At 50.1% G+C, this 21,648-nt stretch overlaps 1 protein-coding gene across 1 annotated transcript in view; it reads left to right on the forward strand.

The window, feature by feature from the left end:
* The window catches only part of CNTRL (centriolin), a 1,084,252-nt gene that overhangs the window by 276,416 nt on the left and 786,188 nt on the right, over positions 1 to 21,648 (forward strand). The window contains exon 12 of the mRNA XM_085613596.1: positions 12,115 to 12,268. Coding sequence (XP_085469722.1) covers positions 12,115 to 12,268 — 154 coding nt within the window. The remainder of the gene's footprint in view (positions 1 to 12,114; positions 12,269 to 21,648) is intronic.

Consider the following 21,648-nt stretch of genomic DNA (forward strand, 5'->3'; position numbering starts at 1 on the left):
CCCAAGAACAAGCAGTGACGCCCTCTCCCTTCCTCCCGACCACATAACACCTGTCGGGGGAAGGCTACAACGGTTCCTGTCCACGTGGAACTCCATCACCACGGACAGGTGGGTCAAAGATATTCTAAAATACGGTTACTGTCTGGAGTTAACTTCCACTCCACCCACAATACCACCAAGAAACCGTCCTATGTCCTCAGAGCACTTGACGCTCTTACAGCAAGAGGTAGAAAGTATGCTTCTAAAAGGCGCTATCGAGGTCGTACCCGTCCACGAGCGGGGCACGGGGGTTTACTCCCTCTACTTCTTAATTCCAAAAAAGGACGGGTCGCTCAGGCCTATATTAGACCTGAGACCCCTGAACCAGTACATTCTTTCGGAGCACTTTCACATGCTCACTCTACAGCAAGTCCTTCCGCTTCTCCAGCAGGGAGACTTCCTAGCATCACTGGACCTCAAGGATGCGTATTTTCACATACCCATCCACCCCTCACACAAAAAATACCTCAGGTTCACTGTTCAGGGGCAGCACTATCAGTTCAAAGTCCTTCCCTTCGGCGTGACAACAGCGCCCAGGGTTTTCACAAAGTGCCTAGCTACGGTGGCGGCACATTTACGGAGACAGCACATACACGTCTACCCCTACCTAGACGACTGGCTCGTTCAAGCGAGATCAGCCCAGCAATGTGCAAGCCACGTGTCCCGTACCATTCACCTTCTTCACAGTCTGGGATTCTCACTAAATTACCCAAAGTCTCATCTCCAGCCCGCACACGTACAACAGTACCTAGGTGCGACTATAGACACTCTGGCGGCCACAGCTCAGCCAAATTTAGTGAGGATCAACGGCATACAAACGCTGATCTCCAAGTTCAGACCCAACCACTCGCTTCCAGCGCGAGTGTTTATGCAGTTGATAGGCATGATGGCCTCCTGCATCTTCATAGTCCCGCACGCGAGATTACATATGCGCCCACTTCAGGAGTGCCTAGCACGTCAGTGGAATCAGGCTCAAGGACAGTTGAAAGACCTAGTGTTGGTGAGCGGTCGGGCATACAACTCTCTGCATTGGTGGAATCCACAAAACCTTTGCAAGGGCCGACCGTTCCAAGAGCCTGTTCCACAAATAGTACTGACAGCGGACGCGTCTCTCCAGGGATGGGGAGCTCATGTACTCCACTACACAGTGCAGGGACTATGGACGACACAACAGAAGAAGATGCACATCAACCTTCTGGAACTGATGGCAATCTTCCTGGCCATGAAGGCTTTCAAAGTACATCTGTGCAACAAGGTCGTGTTAATCCGGACGGACAACATGACCGCAATGTACTACATACAGAAGCAGGGAGGGACACACTCTCCACAGTTGTCTCATCTGGCTCAGAGCATGTGGAAGTGGGCCATTCAGAGGAACATGTTCCTCATGGCGGAACACCTCCCCGGCAAGGACAACCAGATGGCGGATCTGCTCAGCAGACACAGCCACCAGATGCACGAGTGGGAGTTACACCCATCGGTACTCCAACCGTACTTCCAGCAGTGGGGTCACCCAGAAATAGACCTATTCGCGACAAGCGAAAACGCAAAATGCCAAAGCTTCGCCGCCAGATTCCCACACCCGCAGTCGCAGGGCAATGCGATATGGATGAACTGGTCCGGCAAATTTGCGTACGCTTTTCCCCCAGCACCGTTGATACCGCTGGTGGCTCGCAAACTCCGACAACACTCCCTGACACTCGTCCTAGTTGCTCCCACGTGGGCACGCCAGCCGTGGTACACCACCTTCCTCGAACTTTCCGTGGTACCGCATCAAAGACTGCGGATCAAACCCGCGCATTTGACGCAGAACCATGGAGAGTTTCAGCACCCAGATCCGCAACAGCTGAACCTGGCGATCTGGCTCCTGAAGTCCTAGAGTTTGGCTATCTCAATCTGCCACCTGACTGTATGGACATCATCAAGGAGGCCAGGAGACCCACTACAAGAGCTTGCTATGCAGCCAAATGGAAACGGTTCGTCATTTATTGCGGTAATAATGACATTAACCCGCTGGACGCATCCATCCACAACATCATATGTTACCTCTTACACCTATACCGAGGCAATCTGGCGTACACCTCTATACGTGTCCATTTGACCGCAATATCAGCCTATCTGCAAACCAGGCAGCACCTCTCTCTCTTCAGAGTGCCTGCCATTAAAGCATTCTTGGAAGGACTCAAACGAGTCATTCCACCTAGTCACCCACCGGCTCCAATGTGGAACCTCAACTTGGTCCTCACACGCCTGATGGGTCCACCCTTTGAACCTCTACACTCATGCGAGATTCAATTCCTTACCTGGAAAGTAGCCTTCCTGGTAGCGATCACTTCCCTAAGAAGAGTTAGTGAACTCCAGGCACTAACCGTTCAAGAGCCATTTATTCAGGTTCACGCCAACAGGGTCGTACTACGTACCAACCCCAAATTCATGCCCAAGGTAATATCGCAGTTCCACATGAACCAGACTATTGAACTGCCCGTTTTCTTCCAAAACCCACAAACTGTTGCAGAGAGGGCATTACATACACTAGATGTACGGAGGGCCCTCATGTACTACATCGACAGGACTAAACCCTTCAGGAAGACAAAACAACTATTCGTTGCCTTTGCCCCACACCACAAAGGTAACGCCATCTCCAAAGCAGGGATAGCCAGATGGATAGTTAAGTGTATTCAAATCTGTTATCAAAAGGCAAAACGCACATTAACTATTCCACCACGAGCCCACTCAACACGCAAGTTGGGGGCTTCCATGGCCTTCCTAGGAAATATTCCCCTGCATGATATATGCAGAGCAGCCACATGGTCCACTACACACACATTTACAAAACACTATTGCGTAGATGTGCAGTCAAAACAGCAGGCAGCTGTAGGACAGGCTGTTCTCAAAACACTTTTTCAGACCGCTGCAGCTGGCACGGGTAGCCGCCGCCAATAGAGGGCACTGCTATGTATTCTATGCACAGATATGAATTCAGCAGCCCACATGCCTCGAACTGAATATGCTACTTACCAGTATGCATCTGTTCTTGGCATGTAGGGCTGCTGACATTCATATCGCCCTCCCTCCTCCCCGGCGCCTGTCGCAGCTGCAGCTCTCAGAATTATTGCAAGCATGGTCATCACTTTCTGTATCTACTCCATCACTGCCACAATGGCGAAAAACAATCTGAGGATGGAGAGGATGCCCATGCGCACTGTAGTCCAGGGGAGGAGTCACCTATCCAAGGATACTTCGAAGACTCTTCCAGGACAACAACGTGCAAACATCCGGACCCAACACTAGGCGGCGATCTATGCACAGATATGAATGTCAGCAGCCCTACATGCCAAGAACAGATGCATACTGGTAAGTAGCATATTCAATATATTTTATAAACAATAACGAAACAGTACTGGCTTAAAAAAACAACTTTAAAAAAATGGGAAAGCTGAAAGTCTCGATAGAAACGTGTGGAAACTTGTGTTTGTATTAGATAGGGAAGCCTCCCAGCAGGAGGATGCCGCTACCCTGGACCAGAGACTGCTGGGTTGGTCACTCCCACCCCCGGGCCAAGCACAAAGAAAGAGCCGAGAGAGGAGGAGAAAGGGGAGGTGTGGGAGAGAAAGCCCAGCACGGGTAGAGGGGCTTCTAGGGCACCCCGAGACAGCCCCAGCTCAGCAACTCCACTGAAATAATTCCGTGCAGTATAAAATACAGCGTTTCTATGAATCACTTTTAAGTTAACAGCAATGCCCCCCCCCCACCCCCCCCCCCCCATGGGAGGAGCGAAGAGTGGCATGCCCCGGGAGGTGTTAGCGGGGTAATGGTACAGCACGGGCTAAGGGTGATATCCCCTGGGAGGTGGTAGCAGGGGAAGGCCACTGCATGGGTTGAGTGGTGGGCCGTGGTAGGTGGTGTCGGGGGAAGGCTACCGCACGTCCCAAGAGTGGTGCGGTGGGGGAAGAGCAACACGCAGGGAAATAGATAGCGAGAGCAGGGGCACCGAAGTCAGGCGATGCGCTTTTAGTGTAGGGAAGGGAAGCAGAAGACAAGCCCAGGAGTTGAAATAACAAGGAAGTCAACCGCGGGCCAAAGTAAAAGTGATCGCGGGGGGAAAATGCTACCGCCGGCCACAGCTTGCAGTGCATGTGCGCGAGTGGTTCGCGCGCAGGAGTAATCACGCCATATGGCAATTCTGCTCAAGCGCGCGCCCGCGCACATGCACTGCAAGCTGTGGCCGGTGGTAGCATTTTTTGAAGCCTTTACTTAAAGTCTTGCCAGACCAGCGCAAGCGCTGGGTCAGGCGAGACCTAAAAACACAGTACACACTGCTACAACATCGTTTTTCCTTCAGTAGGCCCCAGCCTGCCAATCAAAATGAGTAGCAGCAGTTGCAAAGACCAGTGACACGCCCAGCCTTTCTTATCTACATAGACCTACCCCGCCCCTGGCCAATTACTTTAATGGCACTTCTCCAGACACGCCCTGGGTCATTGCAAAGAACGCCCAAATGGAATTCTGCATCTCAAAATGAACAATCACCACTCCCACCACTATTGACGTCACATTTCAAGCTTATGCTTGCAGGGTGAGCAAGATCTCGCTCGGCCAGATCGTCACAGGCCATTCATTCAGACTTTCACCCCTCAGAAAAACAAAGAATCAAACAGATTTCAAACGTACATTTTATTTTAGGCTGCGCAGTGTAATTTTTCATCCTCTTCTTTCTCTAAGCTCTGTCTAATCTTCTTATTTTTAGGAGCAGCTTAAGATTTTCCTATTTACCTATATTGGCTAAGAATTTAAGCTTTTTCTTAGCAAGCTCTGTCCGCACCCTTTTTTGTCATCCCCTTGTACTAGTGTCAGTTTTTGCACATTTGTAAGAAGGTCTGTGTGGATGATTACTAGTTGGATTAGGTTCCCCTTTCAGCGGCGGGACACTTCCTTGGAAGTAGCTGTTTGTGCTGTATAAGTAGTCTCAATTAATCAAGCAAACAAATAAACCGCTTATCTATACAACATATTATAAAGCACTCTTTTTAGGTCTCGCCTGAGCCAGCGCATGCGCCGCTCTGGCGAGACTTTTAGTGTGTGGGCTTTCAAAAGTCCGACCGGGTGGCATAGAGCGTGCGGTTACGCGCACACTGACGAGCAGAGGCGCCATCTGGCTTTCCTCTCTCGTCATGGTGCGCGCACACCACTCGCCACAGCTGCTTTCACTTTTGCCTCACCTTTGCCGTAGCGCTCGAGCACCACTCGCGTGTTTTTTAAAGAAAAGGTTATGCACATCCATCATCGGAATCTTCATTGAAATCATAAACTATCCACCTGCCTGCCTGACAGGTTACTTTTGGGCAGTAGTTATGCTTTACTGTCCAGAAAAGTACTGCCTGTGGGAGGCAACCATTATTTTATGCATACAGAGGATCCAAAAGAAGATCCCCATCCAGGAATTTACTGCTCCCTACAGAACATGTAACTCACAAAACAGTACGTCTGGTATCAATAATGGAAAAAAGGGAAAAGGACAGCATGCACATTTAGGGTCTCAAAGAAAGAGCGCTTCTTTAAGGACGAGAACCCTCACTCACCCAAGGGTTCCCTCCTCACACCAGGACTGCAGGGTACATGGTGTGGGCTACTAGTTCCCAATGGGGAGAAGCTGAGGCATTTTAAAATGATGAATAGATATTGGCAGGGAGTGAGGGACAAAATGCAATGCAGAGGGGCTGGATTAGCTTTAATCCGATTCCCTATTGGATTGGGTTACAAATAACAGAGGACTGGGGATTTTAACAACTTTGTCCCCTTTATGTGGTCAACATGTTTCTGCCCATCGTCGACCCCAAGAGGGTTTCTAAGGCGTTCGTCAGGACCCAGGTAGTCAGTCACTCTGCAAATAACAAAAATGAAAGAAAGGTGAAACGAAATGAAATACTAGCCTCGCAAGGGTAAGACTGGTAGGAACGGGGAAGTCTCGACAATGTCCCGGGTCCACCGGCATTCTGTAAAAATAACAAAAGGAGAATGAGTTGACAACAAGCATTCTCAATGCCATCTAAAATCGATTTGGCACATTTAATTCTATAGCTAGATATATTTAGTGTCTAACACCAACCAAAGTGATGCCCAGTGAGTCAACTAATAGGGTAATCTTACCAAAAGTAGAGGGGCTATCATCCACTCTCAAACCTGTGGGTAGCGCCCCAACTGCAGAGCTGTAATCTAGTCAACAGAGGATAGAGAAACAAAGCGACTCTAGTACAATCCCACACTGAGACTTGTAAACATGTCTGTTGGCTGGTGACCCTGCCTAAACAACTTTGTAACTCCCCAGGGTAGACGTGAATAAATGGCATGTGTAAGGGGGCAGTGGCCTACTACGTGCCACATAATCAGTAACTAGTTAGCAGCCGAAGTTGATCCATGGGATGTCATCATTTAGACCCAATGTGTTAGTTTTTTTTTTTAAAACTTCTTTTTATTTAAACAATCGTCAGTGTCAATATATAGCATTACAAAAAGCAATGGTTGATAATACATACTTGTCATCATAATTTGCATTTCTTTGACATATGGATCTTTGAAAACAATTAACAATTCATGCAGATTCCCGGCTCAGTACACCCCCAGTCAACCGACCGCCTTTCGCTTTAGCAATCAGGTATCCCTCAATTACCCCTGTACACTTCCCACTGTTGCCACCCTTTTTCCCATTTCTTGGGGCAGCCCCTGCTCTCATCCAATGTGTTAGTTTTGAGTCTGAAGATCCAACACTGCTCCTTCTGGAAGAGGACTGACTCTAGCATGTCCATGGGAGGTGAAAATCGGGGTTTATCTTAGAACACCTATCTGATATCATCCCTTGTGTGGCCAGAGACAAGGTAAGTGTCTAGTAAGCTTAATAATGGAATTCTTGCATCTCACTGAACTCCGATGCTCTACTTTCCTTGTTCTAACCTTGCGGGTGGTCATGCCCACATAAAATAAATAAAATGACCACTTCGGTATTGCAATTTGTCTGGTTAAAGAGTTCCCAAGGTGTCTTGAGGGCAGTGTGTCACGTTTGTGGGCAGACTGAACAGGATTCACATGGAAAATTACCCCTGGCTGCAGGCAGTGACCACAAAGTGTCTTGCTTCTTCTTGTGAGTGGTGGGTTGAGGTCTTCTCTGAACCACCATGTCTCCAAAATTCTTGCCCCGTTTGAGTGTAAAGAGAGGGTTTGGTAATGTTTTATCTCCTGTGTTCAGAATGTGCCAATTCTCGTAGATTGCCTTCTTAACAGTGTTGGTGAGATGGCTATATGTGCTAACACACACCAATCTGTCCATTTCATGATTTCACGTTTGGGGTGCGTCTGAAGGACGGCTTTTCTGTTGTTATTCTGATCTCTCTTTGCCGCCCTGTTGAGGTCTTTTGGATATAGTCTCTGACATAGGTGGGTGCTACTTATAGCCCATGTTCTTTATATTTTGTCAATTCTGTGCAGTTCCTTCTGATCCAAAGGAACTGTCCCACTGGTAAGTTGTTTCGAAGTGCCTGTGAGTGGAAGCTGTTGTAGCACAGAAGAGAATTGCGCGCCATATATTTCTTGTATAACTTTGAGAATATTCCTCCATCCTTGGGATATAGCAGGAAATCCAAGGACGGGAGAGCCACCTTGCTGTGTTCACAAATAAATCTGAGGTGGAGATTCCTTTTATTGAGCCACTCCGAGAAATCATGTAAAGAGGTGAGCTCACCTTCCCAAATCACCAGGATGATGTCTGTGTATCGCCTCCGTACCTTCAGGCTCTGTAAATGGGGGTTGTCAGCTTGGTAAATATGAATAGATTAAAAACTGTGCATGTAAAGGTTTACCATGCTCGGGGAAAAAGTGGGCAAAGGTGCTGCCCAGTCACCTGCCAAAAAAGTTGTTCCTGATATTAAAAATCTTTCTTTCATGGCAATCGTTGCACATTCCATCACGAAAGAAGTAGGAGTCGTATTGTTCTGATCCCATTCTAGTAGTTCCTTGACAGTCTTGTGTAATGTTTGTATATGGCGATTCCACATCATAGGAAACTAGGTAGTGTCTCTCAGGATCAAAGAGGATGTCTGCCAATACAGTGGGCATATGTTTGGTGTCCTGTAGGTAGGAGGGCATTTCAGTGACCATCGATAGTAAGAACCAGTCACCAAACTGGGAAAGAGGTTCTAACAAGGTGCCAGTCCCAAAGACAATGGGTCTACCTGGGGGTGGTCTTCTTGGTTTATTAATCCTCTGTAGGATGTAAAAGTTAGTGATGCTGGGGTGAGTGTTCAATAGAAGCTCAGATTCACCTCTAGTGATCCACCCAGAATCCTTTCCCCTTTCTACCAAGGTCTTGATGGTCTTTCTTAGTCTGGGAGTGGGATTCCTATGCACTCGTCTGTAGTAGTTGGTATCGTCCAATTGGTGGAGACATTCTTCTTGGTAAGCTATATGATCCCCATCTGTCTGCTGGTTTTATCACAATCTCGCTGTCATTGCCCAGTGACTCTAGTCGCTTCAGCTCCTCTTTAGAAAGGTTGAAGAAAGGATATTTTGCTTGAATTCTCTGGGCCTCCAAGTCCTTTTAGGACTGCTTTCTCAAATGTTGTTACCTCCGGAGGAACCAAGTGCAATGATGGATTAGTAGTTGACTTGTTTCTCAGGCCTGTGTTGGCATCTTGTTCCACATCAGTGTTGTCAGCTTTGTCAAAGAAGGACAGACGCAGCTTGCGAAAAAATATGGAAAGTTCCCTATGTGTAGTAAAGTCACCGCCCAAGTTAGTGGGACAAAGCCCAAGCCTTTATAAAGGACGTTAGTTTCCATTGTGGTCAGCGTTCTCTGGCTGAGATTCACTATGAAGCTGGCATGTTGGTTCCCTTGTCATGGTCCGCATCAATCGTTGTTCTAGTGCCGGTTCCCAATGTACTCTGGTCTTCTGTGGACCGGTTTGTTTTTCTAGAGGTGGTATGTTGATTCTTCTTCCTCGCCTCCCATGGCCCTGACCAAAAAAAGAAAAGTGGATATCCCTGACCACCAAAAGAGATTGGGGGGTGGGGTTTGGAACTGGTGAACCGGGAATCCCCATGATTGAGGGTACCACCACAGTTCTTGTGAGAGGACCCCTGGTAAAAAGAAAAACCCCCTACCTCTTGGTTGCCTCATCCGGAAGGAATTGTCGAACCCACTGCAGTCCAAATCTTCAAGGTTACTCTATTTGTATGAGTTGGACATCCACTCATCAGTTCCTTGTCGCCAGTCCCTTGCCCCCCTACTATTGTTCTTCACTGGTTGTGACTGATAGTCATCCGCCAGATAGGGGTAAACCTTTTCATGTGTAAAACTGTCCCTATCTTTTTTGAGTTTGTTGATTTTAGATTCCAAAATACCTTCTTTTGTCTCACTCGGGGTCTTATTAACCTCTTCCAATTTCTTTTGAAAATGGTGAGCTGTAATTACATTTAATCTGGTTCTCCAGGTGTTGAATCTCAATCAGGAGCAGATCTGCTGTCTCCTTTGCTGTATTTATCACTAGGATCAGCCAATCTTGTGTGCATCTCCAAGAGATCAATAACCAGTTCTTTTTGGAAACCTTATTTTCCAGGAACAATTTAGGGGGATTGGTTACTACTAGCCCCAGCTTCACCCTTCACTGCCATACGCCCTTCCTCATCCTCATACTTTTCTCCAATTTAGTGAGGTGGACCACAGTGTTTGTGTATTTTTCCCTTGCACAATACTGCACCGTGCCATACGTTTACGACCCCTATCCACCCCTTGAGCTACAGAGCACTTGCTGTATCATTGATCTTGGCGATCACATACCACCGCCTTGGCATTGACATGGCACCTTTGATATATACACATAATTGCCATAGCCTCCCACCCACTGTGCACGGTGGGGCACAATGGTACTCTGCTCCCGTTACTCCTCTTATTGACTAACAATGAAATGGGCCTGTGCTCTGAGATCCCCATCGACCTGACACTAGTCAAGGCCAGGCCTTGCCGCACAGGTGTTGTCCCTCTGTCCAGGAGTACCTCCCCGGGGCAGGCTTTGCAGAAGGGGCCACGATTGGCTTTGCCCTTCCAGAGCACAGCTCGTATTGAGCAGTCTAGGGCTGCTCCATGATTTCATGACACATAGCTTGTACCGGATTAGTACCTTCCATGAGCAGGTTATCACCAGGACACAGTCTCACGCCCTAGTCAAGTCTTTCTCTTCATTTGTTTGTGTGTAATATCTTTGAATTTTGAGTTACTCTTTCTCTCTATATGTATATTTTTATATACATGTTTACAAGTCTCAGTATGAGATTGTAGTAGTGTCTCTTAGTTTCTCTATCACCTGTTGACTATATTACAGCTCTGCAGTTGGGGCTCTATGCATGGGTTTGAGAGTGGATAATATCTCCTCTATTTGTGGTAAGAAGATTCTGTTAGTTGACTCACTGTGCATCACTTTGGTGGTGTTAGGCACTAAAAGTATATAGCTAGAAAATTGACAGTAAATGTGCCAAATTGATTTTAAATGGCATTGAGAACGCTTCTTCTCAACTTATTCTCTTTTTACTATTTTTGTAAAATGCCAGTGGACCCAGGACATTGTTGGGTCATCCCCGTTCCTGACAGTCTTATCCTTGTGAAGCCGGTATATTGTTTCTTTTCACCTCCCTTTGATTTTTGTTGTTTGCAGAGTGACTTACTACCTGGTTCCTGACGAATGCCTTAATACCCATCTTGGGGTCGACGATGGACAGAAACATGTTGATCACATAATGGGGGTATATTTGTTTAAATCCCCCAGTCCGCTCTTATTTTTAACCCTATCCCAGAGGGCATCTGAATAAAGCTAATCCAGCTGGAGATAGTTGTATCCTTATTTTTGATTTTGCCTGGCACTCTGCCCTTCACTCCCTACTAATATCTGCTCATCATTTTAAAATGCCTCTGCTCTTCCCCATTGGGGAGTGGTAGCCCACACCAGGGACTTTGTGGTCCTGGTGTGAGGAGGGAACCCAATGATGAAGCATGTCACCGTTGGGTGAATATTGTCATCCTTAAAGAAGCGCTCGGTCTTTGAAGCACTGAATGTGCATACTGCCCTTTTCCCCTTTTTTCTATTTTAGATACCAGACGTACTTTTTTGTGAGTTTCATGTGGGAGGCAACTGCCAGTAAAAAGCATTGTGGGAAGGGGAGCCTGCCAGGTTCTTTAGAGGACTGGTTTATTTTTCCCTTACTCCTAATGTATGCCTATCAGGCTGTATTTTCTACCTGCATGTACACCGTATTTTAAATGGTTTTTGCATGACAGATGCTGGAATACACATTGTTTTGGGCACTCTTTAACACCTTCGCTGCTGCGGACATTCCGCCGCAGCGCTGGGGGGGGGCAGGGGGGCAGCGCGGTGGGCCTGTGCTCATGACGGAGCCGCTCCGTCATGAGCCACGGCTGAGCTGTGCTCATGACGGAATGGTTCCGTCATGACTCCGCCCATTTGCGTTGTCCCCCCGCACAGGCGGGGAAACAGCGCCGCGTAGGCGGAGCGGCCGCCAACGGTCGTGTCATGACGGAACCGTTCCGTCATGAGCACACGGCAACCGTGGCTCATGACGGAACGGTTCCGTCATGAGCGGGGAAGGGGTTAAAATGATGTCTCTGAAAGATTTACATTTGTTCATGATTTTACATGAACTCATGGATTAGACATTCTACAATGTAATCACCAAGAAAGAACAACTATGGTATGTTATGTAGATTTGTATAGTGCAGCTGAACACCCGGTAGGGTATCCAGAGCAGGCGTATAGGCACAAGGCTGCAAAAAGGTGTTCAAAGGTCAACCCACACAGCAGGGAATTATTCAAGGATTTAGGACTCCAATGACGATCCCAGCAATGCAAAAGCAGGACCACATGTGCGAAACATATTCTCCCTTTACATTTGCAAAAAGCTGATGCTCTATTGGTGACCATTTTTTGTCTGCAAACATGAAGCGTTGACAGTTCCTAAGTGGCTTCAGAATATTGTCCAACCCCAGTTTTTAGATTGTTTTTATGCCTTTCCCTATAGTCTCATGTGAAAGCCCAAAAGGCCAGCAAAGAGCAGCAGTTGGACGTGATGAACAGACAGTACAAGGAGCTTGAAGGCCGCCTCGATGAGATGCTCTCGAGGATTGCACACGAAACTGAGGAAATCAAAGACCTCGAGCAACAGCTGACTGAAGGTAAGGGAGCGAGCTGCATTATTTTGAGTAACTTTCACTAACTTTGTAATTGGCAGTCATTAGAAGTTTAAGATTTACTTCAGTAGAAACGTGTCCACACTGTGTGACCTATTCCACCTAGGCTTGCAGGGCAAACCCAGAAAGGGCAGATGTATGCTCACTGATTGAGCTCGTGCTCATAAAGATAATAAGGTGGCAATGGCCCTTCACCCATTCCAGAAAAAATGTTCCATGAAATATTACGTGACTTTTCTGACGTTTCCTGAATATTTATCAGAATCGCAGTATTCATAGTCACTGAGACAATATTTCCTCATAACTTAATTTGATGCATCTCCAGCAACATTCGATTAAGGACTGAGATTCTTGCAAACGATGTATTCGTTCAGCAGTTTATACCCTGGAATCTGTGTTTCTATGGGTGTATTTACCATGAGTTGCACAGGTTTAGAGCACTTTGCAAAGTAGGTTAAAACCTTCACTTTCGGAGGATTCTTTTATTGCTACGCATCCTTTGACTCGAGGCGACGGACAGTCTTCCGAAGCTGCTGTGCGAGACGAGCTCTTCCAACCAGTACCTTGAGCGTGATCTCCATGGGGAGCTCTTAAACACAGGCAGGGTCCCTGGAAGACCAATTTACTGAGCAGCACGTCTGTGCAATTCTGCAGGGAGCTGTTGCTGCCCTCTGTGAGGTGAAGTGCAGCAGTAACCTAGCAACCAGTGACAACCTGAAGGAAAACTAACAGGGCTGAGGTTGTAAATATTGTACCAATATGTGGCTCCATTCAGCATTCCCATGTCTGTAGGATGGTAGCGTGAGAACTGTGTGTAAGAAAGCAAGCCATGCTTTGGAGTCCATGAAGAGCGGGTCTGCTTTCCATCCTTTCAACTTGGATGAAATAAGTACCTCTGTGACATTTTAACACATGCTATTTTTTGCTATGCAGTATTCAAAGTTATGGCATATTGCTATTGACGGGAACTGTGGGATAATAGTATTATTTTTTAATAAAAAGGTTTTAGACAGATGGAACAAGTGTATTGAAATGGAGACCGGTTTGTGCATTGTGCTGTCCTCTGCTTCCCTCACAAGTTCGTGCCCGCTGACAATGTTGTTTGGTGTATGGGACATAGCATTCTGCATCCTTCCTCGTCTCCACCTAGACCTCCTGTTGACAGCCCTCCACTCCCGTCAGCTTGGCTGGACCCCACTCGTCTTTCTGGCTGCTCCCCCTTTGGAGCGCCCACTCTCCATCCCTCTGTCGCATGGTGTTCTGGTTCTGCCACAGTATGGCTATGGATTTTTGATTTCTCCCACAGCATTGTTCCATATTATCGCTCCCGATGCTAGAAACGTGCGACTCTTCCTGAATTCTTTCTCTTCCAACCCCTTGAGTAGCTCTGATATTCATTCCATGCCTCTATTGCTACCAGATTTAATTCCACCTTTTTCCTTAAGGTTTGCGATGTTTGTCACCATTGTAACTCCTGATTTTTACCGTCGTATGGCTGACTTTCATACTCTACCCTCCACCCACCCCAATTGGTGTTTTAATCCCTTGACTTAATAACATTTTATAATATTTCTGCTTCTTCTACATTCAGGGACGTGTCTGTTATTCTTTTTCTTGCCCCACCCACACACCCATGAGCCACAGCACCTCTGCACACTCCTGATGGCCTTTACATACCCAACTGACCCCGACCAAAGTAGCTTTGGTGAGATGTACGAATCTAATTAACCATATACATTTTTAAAGGGAACTCCAACCCACTATCATTTGTAAAATCTGACGACCCCTGCAATATAGCCTAGACACGACAACAAGAGCCTCGCTCTGCCTAGGCTATCTCAGCTTGTTACTAATACAATACAGAATTATATTGGCCTTGTCATTCTCTGTCATTTATGTATGCGATTCTTTGTATGTCATAAGTGCACCTGGTTAGGAGATGCCTCCCTCTAGCTCACCATAATTTTTAGGTCGAGCATAGCGGCAGTGCGCATGTGCTGCTCGCTCTGTGAGACTGTTGTAGTAGAGTATGGGAGAGAAGCCGCACCCATTCTCCTCCCATATTTTTAATTGGCTTGTGTCATTGTCTTTTGTAAATGCTGCCTTCGGTTTCGTTAATAGGCTTGTTAGTCCCTCCCTAGTACGGCCTTGTCTTCATTTGTACCCTCTCCTGGCGACTCCCTTTTACTTCAGTTGTTACACAGGACCTGTTATTTAGTCTGGAAGTACTATTTACTATATTGAGTTTCTCTTACTGTAGGTCAGACATGAGCTGCTCCAGCTTAAACCTCTTGTGTTTTTTTAAGCAGCACAGCCGCCCCTGTAACACGGGCGCCTGCTTTCAATCACTTAAACCCGACATTATCTTGTGTCTGTTTCAACCCCCCCAAGTAAAATGGATTCAGAAATGATGAGCAATTTAAGGCATGTGAATTCTAGGTAGCACATAATTCTGTGCTAATGAGTGGAAGCTGACAACAGCACATCTTTGTTACATGTCATCTGTAGTAAAGCCACCTGACTTTGTTTTCAAAAGCCTGTTTTATTAACAGCACCACCAATACCACCACCCCCAATACCACCACCCCCAATACCACCACCGCCAATACCACCACCATCAATACCACACCACCACCATCAGTACCACCACCTTCACCACTACCAATACCACCAGTACCACCAATACCAATGCCACCACCACCAATACCGCCACCAATATCACCACTAATACCACCAATACTACCACCACCACCAGCACCCCCACCACCACCAATACCACCGCCACCACCAATACCGCCAGCACCACCAATACCACCAACACCACTACCAATACCACCACCACCAATACCATTATCACCAGTACCCGCAATACCACCGCCAATACCAATACCGCCAATACCACCACCACCAGTATCACCACCACTACTAATGCAACAACCACCACTGCCATTACCAATACCACCACCAATACCACTTATACCACCACCACCACCACCATCACCAATACCACCACCATCACCTATACCTCCACCACCTATACCTCCACCACTACCAATACCACCACTTATACCGCCACTACCACCACCACCACCACCGCCACCAATACCACCACCACCTGTACCACCACTATTATCAATACCACCACCAATACCACCAGTACCGCTACCAATACCACCACCAATACCACCACCACCACAAATACCAGTACCACCACCAATACCACCACTAATACCAATACCATCACCACCAATACCAGTACCACCACCACCAATACTGCCACCACCAATACCACCACCAATACCACCACCACCAATACCACCACCACCACCACCAATACCAATACTACCATCAATACCAATACCACCACCTCAGTGCCTCTCACTCACTAGTAATAGCAGGGGCACTGTACAAGGCCGGAGCTGCAACCAAGACCACCCCTTCCTCCCTCCCTCCATGCCTGTCATAAAGCACGGCCCGCCCTGCACCAGGAGGTGAAGCCGGGGCCCTACTACAGGTGGAGTAGGGGCCTTTTTATTAGGCCAAAGATAGCAATGACATTACGCCATGCCATACTGCACACTCACATCACGGAGAGTGCATCATGAAATAGGCCCCCCTCCCGCTCTTCCTCCTGAGCCGGAACAGTGTAATCACAGACCGAAAGGTGTTGGAGCGCTTTGTTAGTGTTTATAGCTCGGATCATATGTAACTGTCACTTCACACTTGGTGTCTGTGTAATTTACAACACTTACACATCTTCTTCACTGCACTATTTATCACTACTTTGAAGACGTTGCAGTCCGTCTTTTCCCCCGATATGTACAATCTAACAAGCGGTCAAGAAGGCCCTTTATTACAATGCAATAGGTCTCGCATTTGCGAGACTTTAAGCTATTAGGGACCTTACTGCTGTTTGTTTGTGCTGACCCTGCATTCCAGAGGACATTTGCCGTTTTTTATTCCACGCCTCGCGGTACCCGCTGCGCGGGTCCCGCTTCGCTGCGAGGCACTATCCAACACCAGGGAGCAGCTGACTGGGGCGTACCTGGGGCTGAGGGCTGCGAGCACAAGGGATAGGACTCCATCTCCCAGGAGTCTCTGGTCATCCCCCGCCCGCTCCACCTGGGCCGCTCTCCCTCATTGCCCCGCCCCCAACAGATCTGAGCACGGATTTAAGCAAGGTGTGCTCATTGCTACGTGGGACCTTACTGCTGTTTGTTTGTGCTGACCCTGCATTCCAGAGGACATTTGCCGTTTTTTATTCCACGCCTCGCGGTACCCGCTGCGCGGGTCCCGCTTCGCTGCGAGGCACTATCCAACACCAGGGAGCAGCTGACTGGGGCGTACCTGGGGCTGAGGGCTGCGAGCACAAGGGATAGGACTCCATCTCCCAGGAGTCTCTGGTCATCCCCCGCCCGCTCCACCTGGGCCGCTCTCCCTCATCGCCCCGCCCCCAACAATCCTCCCACCTCTGCAATATCCACAAAGGAGTCTGCATCTGCTGCTGCGCGGGAGCGCGCGGGAGCACGCCGGGAGAAGCCCGGGACCCGGGCTGGGCCCTATTATTAACATTTTCTTCCTAATTACGTAATTTTGACCCTTATCAACTGGTATAATTATTATTGTTACTGATTGTGTCTAAAGTGACGTTACAGTCCCCATATTTGGAAGGATAAATACTGTGGCCTGAGTGGCTTCGCTGATTGAGCATTGAGGTTGGTGATATCCCCGCCCGCTGTATTTTAATAAGAATAACAAAAATGCCTTTAAGGTCTGGTAAGGAGAGGCAAGTTCAGGTCTCAACCTCTAATGGTACTTTTACTGGTACAATTGATCAGTTTTTTATGTTTAAAACTTTTTATTGAAACAAAACAAACCATGGGGGAGGGGGATAGGAGGCAGGATACATGGAATACAGTCAAAGAAGAGGGGATGTATCTCCAGAGGGTTGGCAATAGGTGGCGCGGTGGCTCAGAGGGAAGAACACAGTGACTGAACGCTAGAATTGCAAGCTGTGGAATCCCACGCGCGTATCCGAGACCCCAAAGCTGAGCAAGAGCATCCCCCCCCATCAACACCTCAACAGAACACCATCCCCCCCCCCCCATCCCCCATCCTCCCATTAACAAAACAACAACCCTCCCCCCTCCCCCCCGTCCTATGGTCCCGCATCAAAGCAGCCCTAGCCAGGAGCCCCGCACTCCCCCCCCCTCCCCGGGGGTCCCCATCTCACATGTAAGCTAGTCCGCCGGGGTCACCGGCGGCCTCAGCCTGAGAAGCCTAAGGTACCTCGGGCAGGTGAGCTCCCGGAATTCAGTGGACAGCAGCGCTAGAAAGGGTTGCCATAGCTCTTCAAATTGGTCTACCTCCCCCGCAACCGTAAGCGACAGCTTCTCCATCCCCAGCACGTGCCAGAGCCTATGCAACCAACCGGTGATGGAGGGGACGGTGGATGTGCGCCAGTGGACCAGAATGTTCTGAACCGCAGACCCCAGCGCTATTGCAATCTGCCTACCCCTGCGGGACTTCAGTGGGTACATTAGGGCATTGGGGAGGCCCAGCAGGACATACGCCGGGAGACGCGGCAGCTCTATCCCAAAGTGCTCATCCACCTCGTCCAAGACTTCTTTCCAGTAGGCGGTCAGCACTGGGCAATCCCATAGAATGTGTGTAAGGGTACCTTCCTGCCCGCAGCTCCGCCAGCACCCCTTGTCAGTGTGTTTATGCATTTCATACAGTCTCTCCGGGGTGTAGTACCAGTATGTGGACACCTTAGTGAATGTCTCCGTAAGGCCCGTGTGGTATGCAGAGTGCCGAGCCCGATACGCAATTTGGTCCCATTCCTTGTGGCTGAGTGTCCTACCCAATTCCCTGTGCCAACGCTCCCTCCCCGGGTTGTAATAGTGAAACGGCGGGGGTTGTAGGTGTTTATACAGATCAGTGATCAGTTTAGCGTCGGAGGTCCGAGTAGCCAACCACCGCTCGTACGGTGTAATTGGACGGGCAGCGGTGGCACGCACCTGAGGCTGGAGGGCCCAATGCCGAACTTGCATGTAGCGCAGTCTGTCCAGCTCCGTCAGGCCGAACTCCTGGCGGAGTTGCTGAAAAGGAACCACGCCCTCCGGACCATAGATCTGGAAGAGTGCCCTGCAGCCCGCCCGTACCCAGTGGGAGAAAACCCCCGGCTCCATCCCCGGGGAGAAGTCCGGGTTGCCCGCAATGGGCGAGAGCGGCGAGGGGAAGGTGGTGAGGCCCCGGGTTTCGCAGACCGCGTCCCACACACGCAGGGGGACCCGCGTAACAAAGGAGGCGTAAAGATTAGGGGGGCGGTGCGTGCGGCGCAAGAATGGGACCTCTTGTAAGGTGCGGCCCGCCACTGCCTGGTCTTGAAAAAGCCAATGTTTGTCGGACTCCCACCTGCTCCACTCCACCAGATAGCGAAGCTGTGCCGCCTGAAAGTACTTACGGAGGTCCGGAATGCCGAGGCCCCCCGCTTCCGGAGCGAGCGTGGAGAGGACCCTCTTCATGCGTGGCCTGCGGCCCTGCCAGACAAAGCGGGAGATGTCAGCCTGCATTTGTCGGATCCAGCCCACCGGGGGCTGGAGCGGAAGGGCTCGGAAAAGATATAGTATCTGGGGCAGCACCGTCATTTTGACCGCCGCGATTCTCCCCAGCCAGGACAGCAGGCCTTTGTTCCATCGGCCAAGCTCGTCCTTGATCTTCCTGCTGAGGGAGGCATAATTGGCCGTAACCATCTCCGATAATGTAGGCGCCAGCAAAATCCCCAGATACGGCACCGTGGACGAGGACCACTGCATGGGGAAGAGCCGTTGAAGATCCCTCCTGGTGTCCGCAGCCAGGGACACGTCTAATGCCATCGACTTGCTCATATTCATTTTGAAGCCGGCCACCCCCGCAAAGGCGTCCAACTCTCGGAGGCAAGCAGGTAGCGACCTCCTAGGGTCATCCAGAGTCAGCAGGACATCATCCGCGTAGAGACTCACGGTGTGGACGTACCGGCCCATCCGGACCCCGACAGCATCCGGATTATTACGGATCCTCTGAGCAAACGGCTCCATGTAGAGGGCAAACAGGAGCGGCGAGAGAGGGCAGCCCTGCCGCGTGCCGCGCTCGATGGCGAAGCCACCAGAGCTACACCCGTTTACCCGCACCGACGCTGAAGGATGCTTATAGCAATTAAATACCATGGTGCGGAACTTATCGCCGATTCCCAGTTTTGTGAGGACCCGCTCAAGATACGGCCAGTGAACTCTGTCGAAGGCCTTCTCCGCATCAACGGACAACAACATCCGCTCCCCCGAGATCCTTGAGGCCTTCTCCAGAACATGCACCACTCTCTTGGTGTTGTCAACCGTCTGTCTACCGGGCACAAAACCAGCCTGGTCCGCCTCCACCAAATCGGGGAGGTGTGGACCCAGCCTGGATGCGAGAATCCCCGTGTACAACTTGAGGTCGACATTTAGGAGCGAGATGGGCCGGTACGAGCCGCAGAGGGCCCGATCCTTCCCAGGCTTCGGGATTACCGCGACCGTCGCCCTCAGGAGATCCGGAGGGATGGCTCCCGGTTCGGAGAAGGAGTTAAACAGCCGCGTAAGGACAGGGGCCACGGTCGTGCAAAAAGTCTTGTAGAAGAGCGACGTGTACCCGTCCGGGCCCGGGGCCTTGCCATGTTTCAGCCGCGCGATAGCCGAAATCACCTCCTCCACATGGATGTCCCGCTCCAGGTGGTCAGCCTGAGCCGGGTCCAGTACCGGGAGGGTCACCGACTCCAGATAGCTATCGGCATCCCGTGGCGGGGAGGGCTCCTCAGCATATAGCCCCTCGTAGAAGCCGCGGAAAGTCTCCGCTACCTCCGCGTCCCCGGAGACAACCCCCCCGTCCGCACCCACCAGTTCTTTCACCACGCTGCGCTGTTGCGCGACCCGGAGCCGGTGTGCTAGGAGCTTGCCACATCTGTCCCCCCCAGTGTAGTAGGCATGTTTCAAGCGTAAGGCGGCGTACTCCGCCCTATCAAGATCCAGAGCCGAGAGGAGCTTCCTCGCTGCCTGCAACTGCCTCCATACCCTCGGCGCTCCCGTACGGCGGTGGACCTGCTCAAGCTCCCGGACTTGAGCTGTCAACTCATCCCTCTTCAGTTGCCGCTCCTTATTCTCGGCTGCAGAGATAGAGATGAATTCCCCCCGTAAGACGGCCTTCAGTGCCGCCCATTGTGTCGCCTGCGAAGTGTCAGTGTTGCTGTTGTGAGTGAGATAGTCCCGTATGACCTCCCCGACGCGTTGTACCACCGATTTTTTGTGTAGAAGTGTGTCCCGGAGGCGCCACGCCCCCCGAGAGGGGGAGGCCGCCGGCCACCGGAAAACGCCGGTGACTGGAGAGTGGTCAGACAGGGACAGGACCCCGATGTCCGCCGCCGTGGCAGCGGCACGCATCGGTCCACTCACCAGGAGGTAGTCCAGCCGTGAGTAGGTGCGGTGTGCGTGCGAGAAGAAAGAGTAGTCCCTATCCGTGGGGTGCAGGGAGCGCCAGAGATCATGCAAGTCCATTTCCGCAATCCGGGCCTTCCCATCCTGGGACAGCTCCCCCGTCTGCGGGAAGCGCTGGGCCGATCTGTCCATCCCAGAGTCAAAGACAATGTTGAGGTCTCCGCCCAAGATAATGTGTCGGTCTGGGGAAGCAGTGACATCCACCAGCGCGGAATCTAGGAAGCGCTCCTGATGCTCGTTTGGGCTATAAACGGAGCCAACTGTAAATGCTATGCCTCCCAGGCGCATGCGATACGCAAGGAGCCTCCCCTTCTGTTCAGCACACTTATGCAACACCTCCCCCCGAAAGGAGCTCGCTAGGAGAATGGCCACCCCCGCTGTCTTGTTCGCTGCCGAGGAAAAGAACTGGGTGGGGAACTTAGCTGATCGCATCCTATGGCAGTCTCGGGGCAATAAGTGTGTCTCCTGCAAAAGGCAAATGTCCGCCTGCGTCCCCTCCAGCAACGACAGGATCGCTCTGCGCTTCACCGGGTTATTCAGACCCTGAACATTAAGGGTCACTACCTTTAGGCCCGGCATTCCTCACAGGGATCGGGAGCGCCATGCAATGGGTAGGGAATCAGCGGGCGGGGCGCGCGGGGCCGCAGCGCGGGACAAGCCAAAACAAAACGGGCATAGACAACATCGGACGGGACCTTCCCAACCCCAAATTGATCAGTTTTTTAAACGGTCTACTGCTATATTAGAGAAGGAGATCGCCCTGGTTGAAAAACGCCTCTCGCTTGATATTATTACAGGCAAGCGGTCTTCACTAGGTAAAATCAATGAGGCTGTCTCCCCTGTCCCACTTTTCACGTTGAA

Source organism: Triturus cristatus, chromosome 1_2 (assembly GCF_964204655.1).
Source record: "Triturus cristatus chromosome 1_2, aTriCri1.1, whole genome shotgun sequence".
Lineage (NCBI taxonomy): Eukaryota > Metazoa > Chordata > Amphibia > Caudata > Salamandridae > Triturus > Triturus cristatus.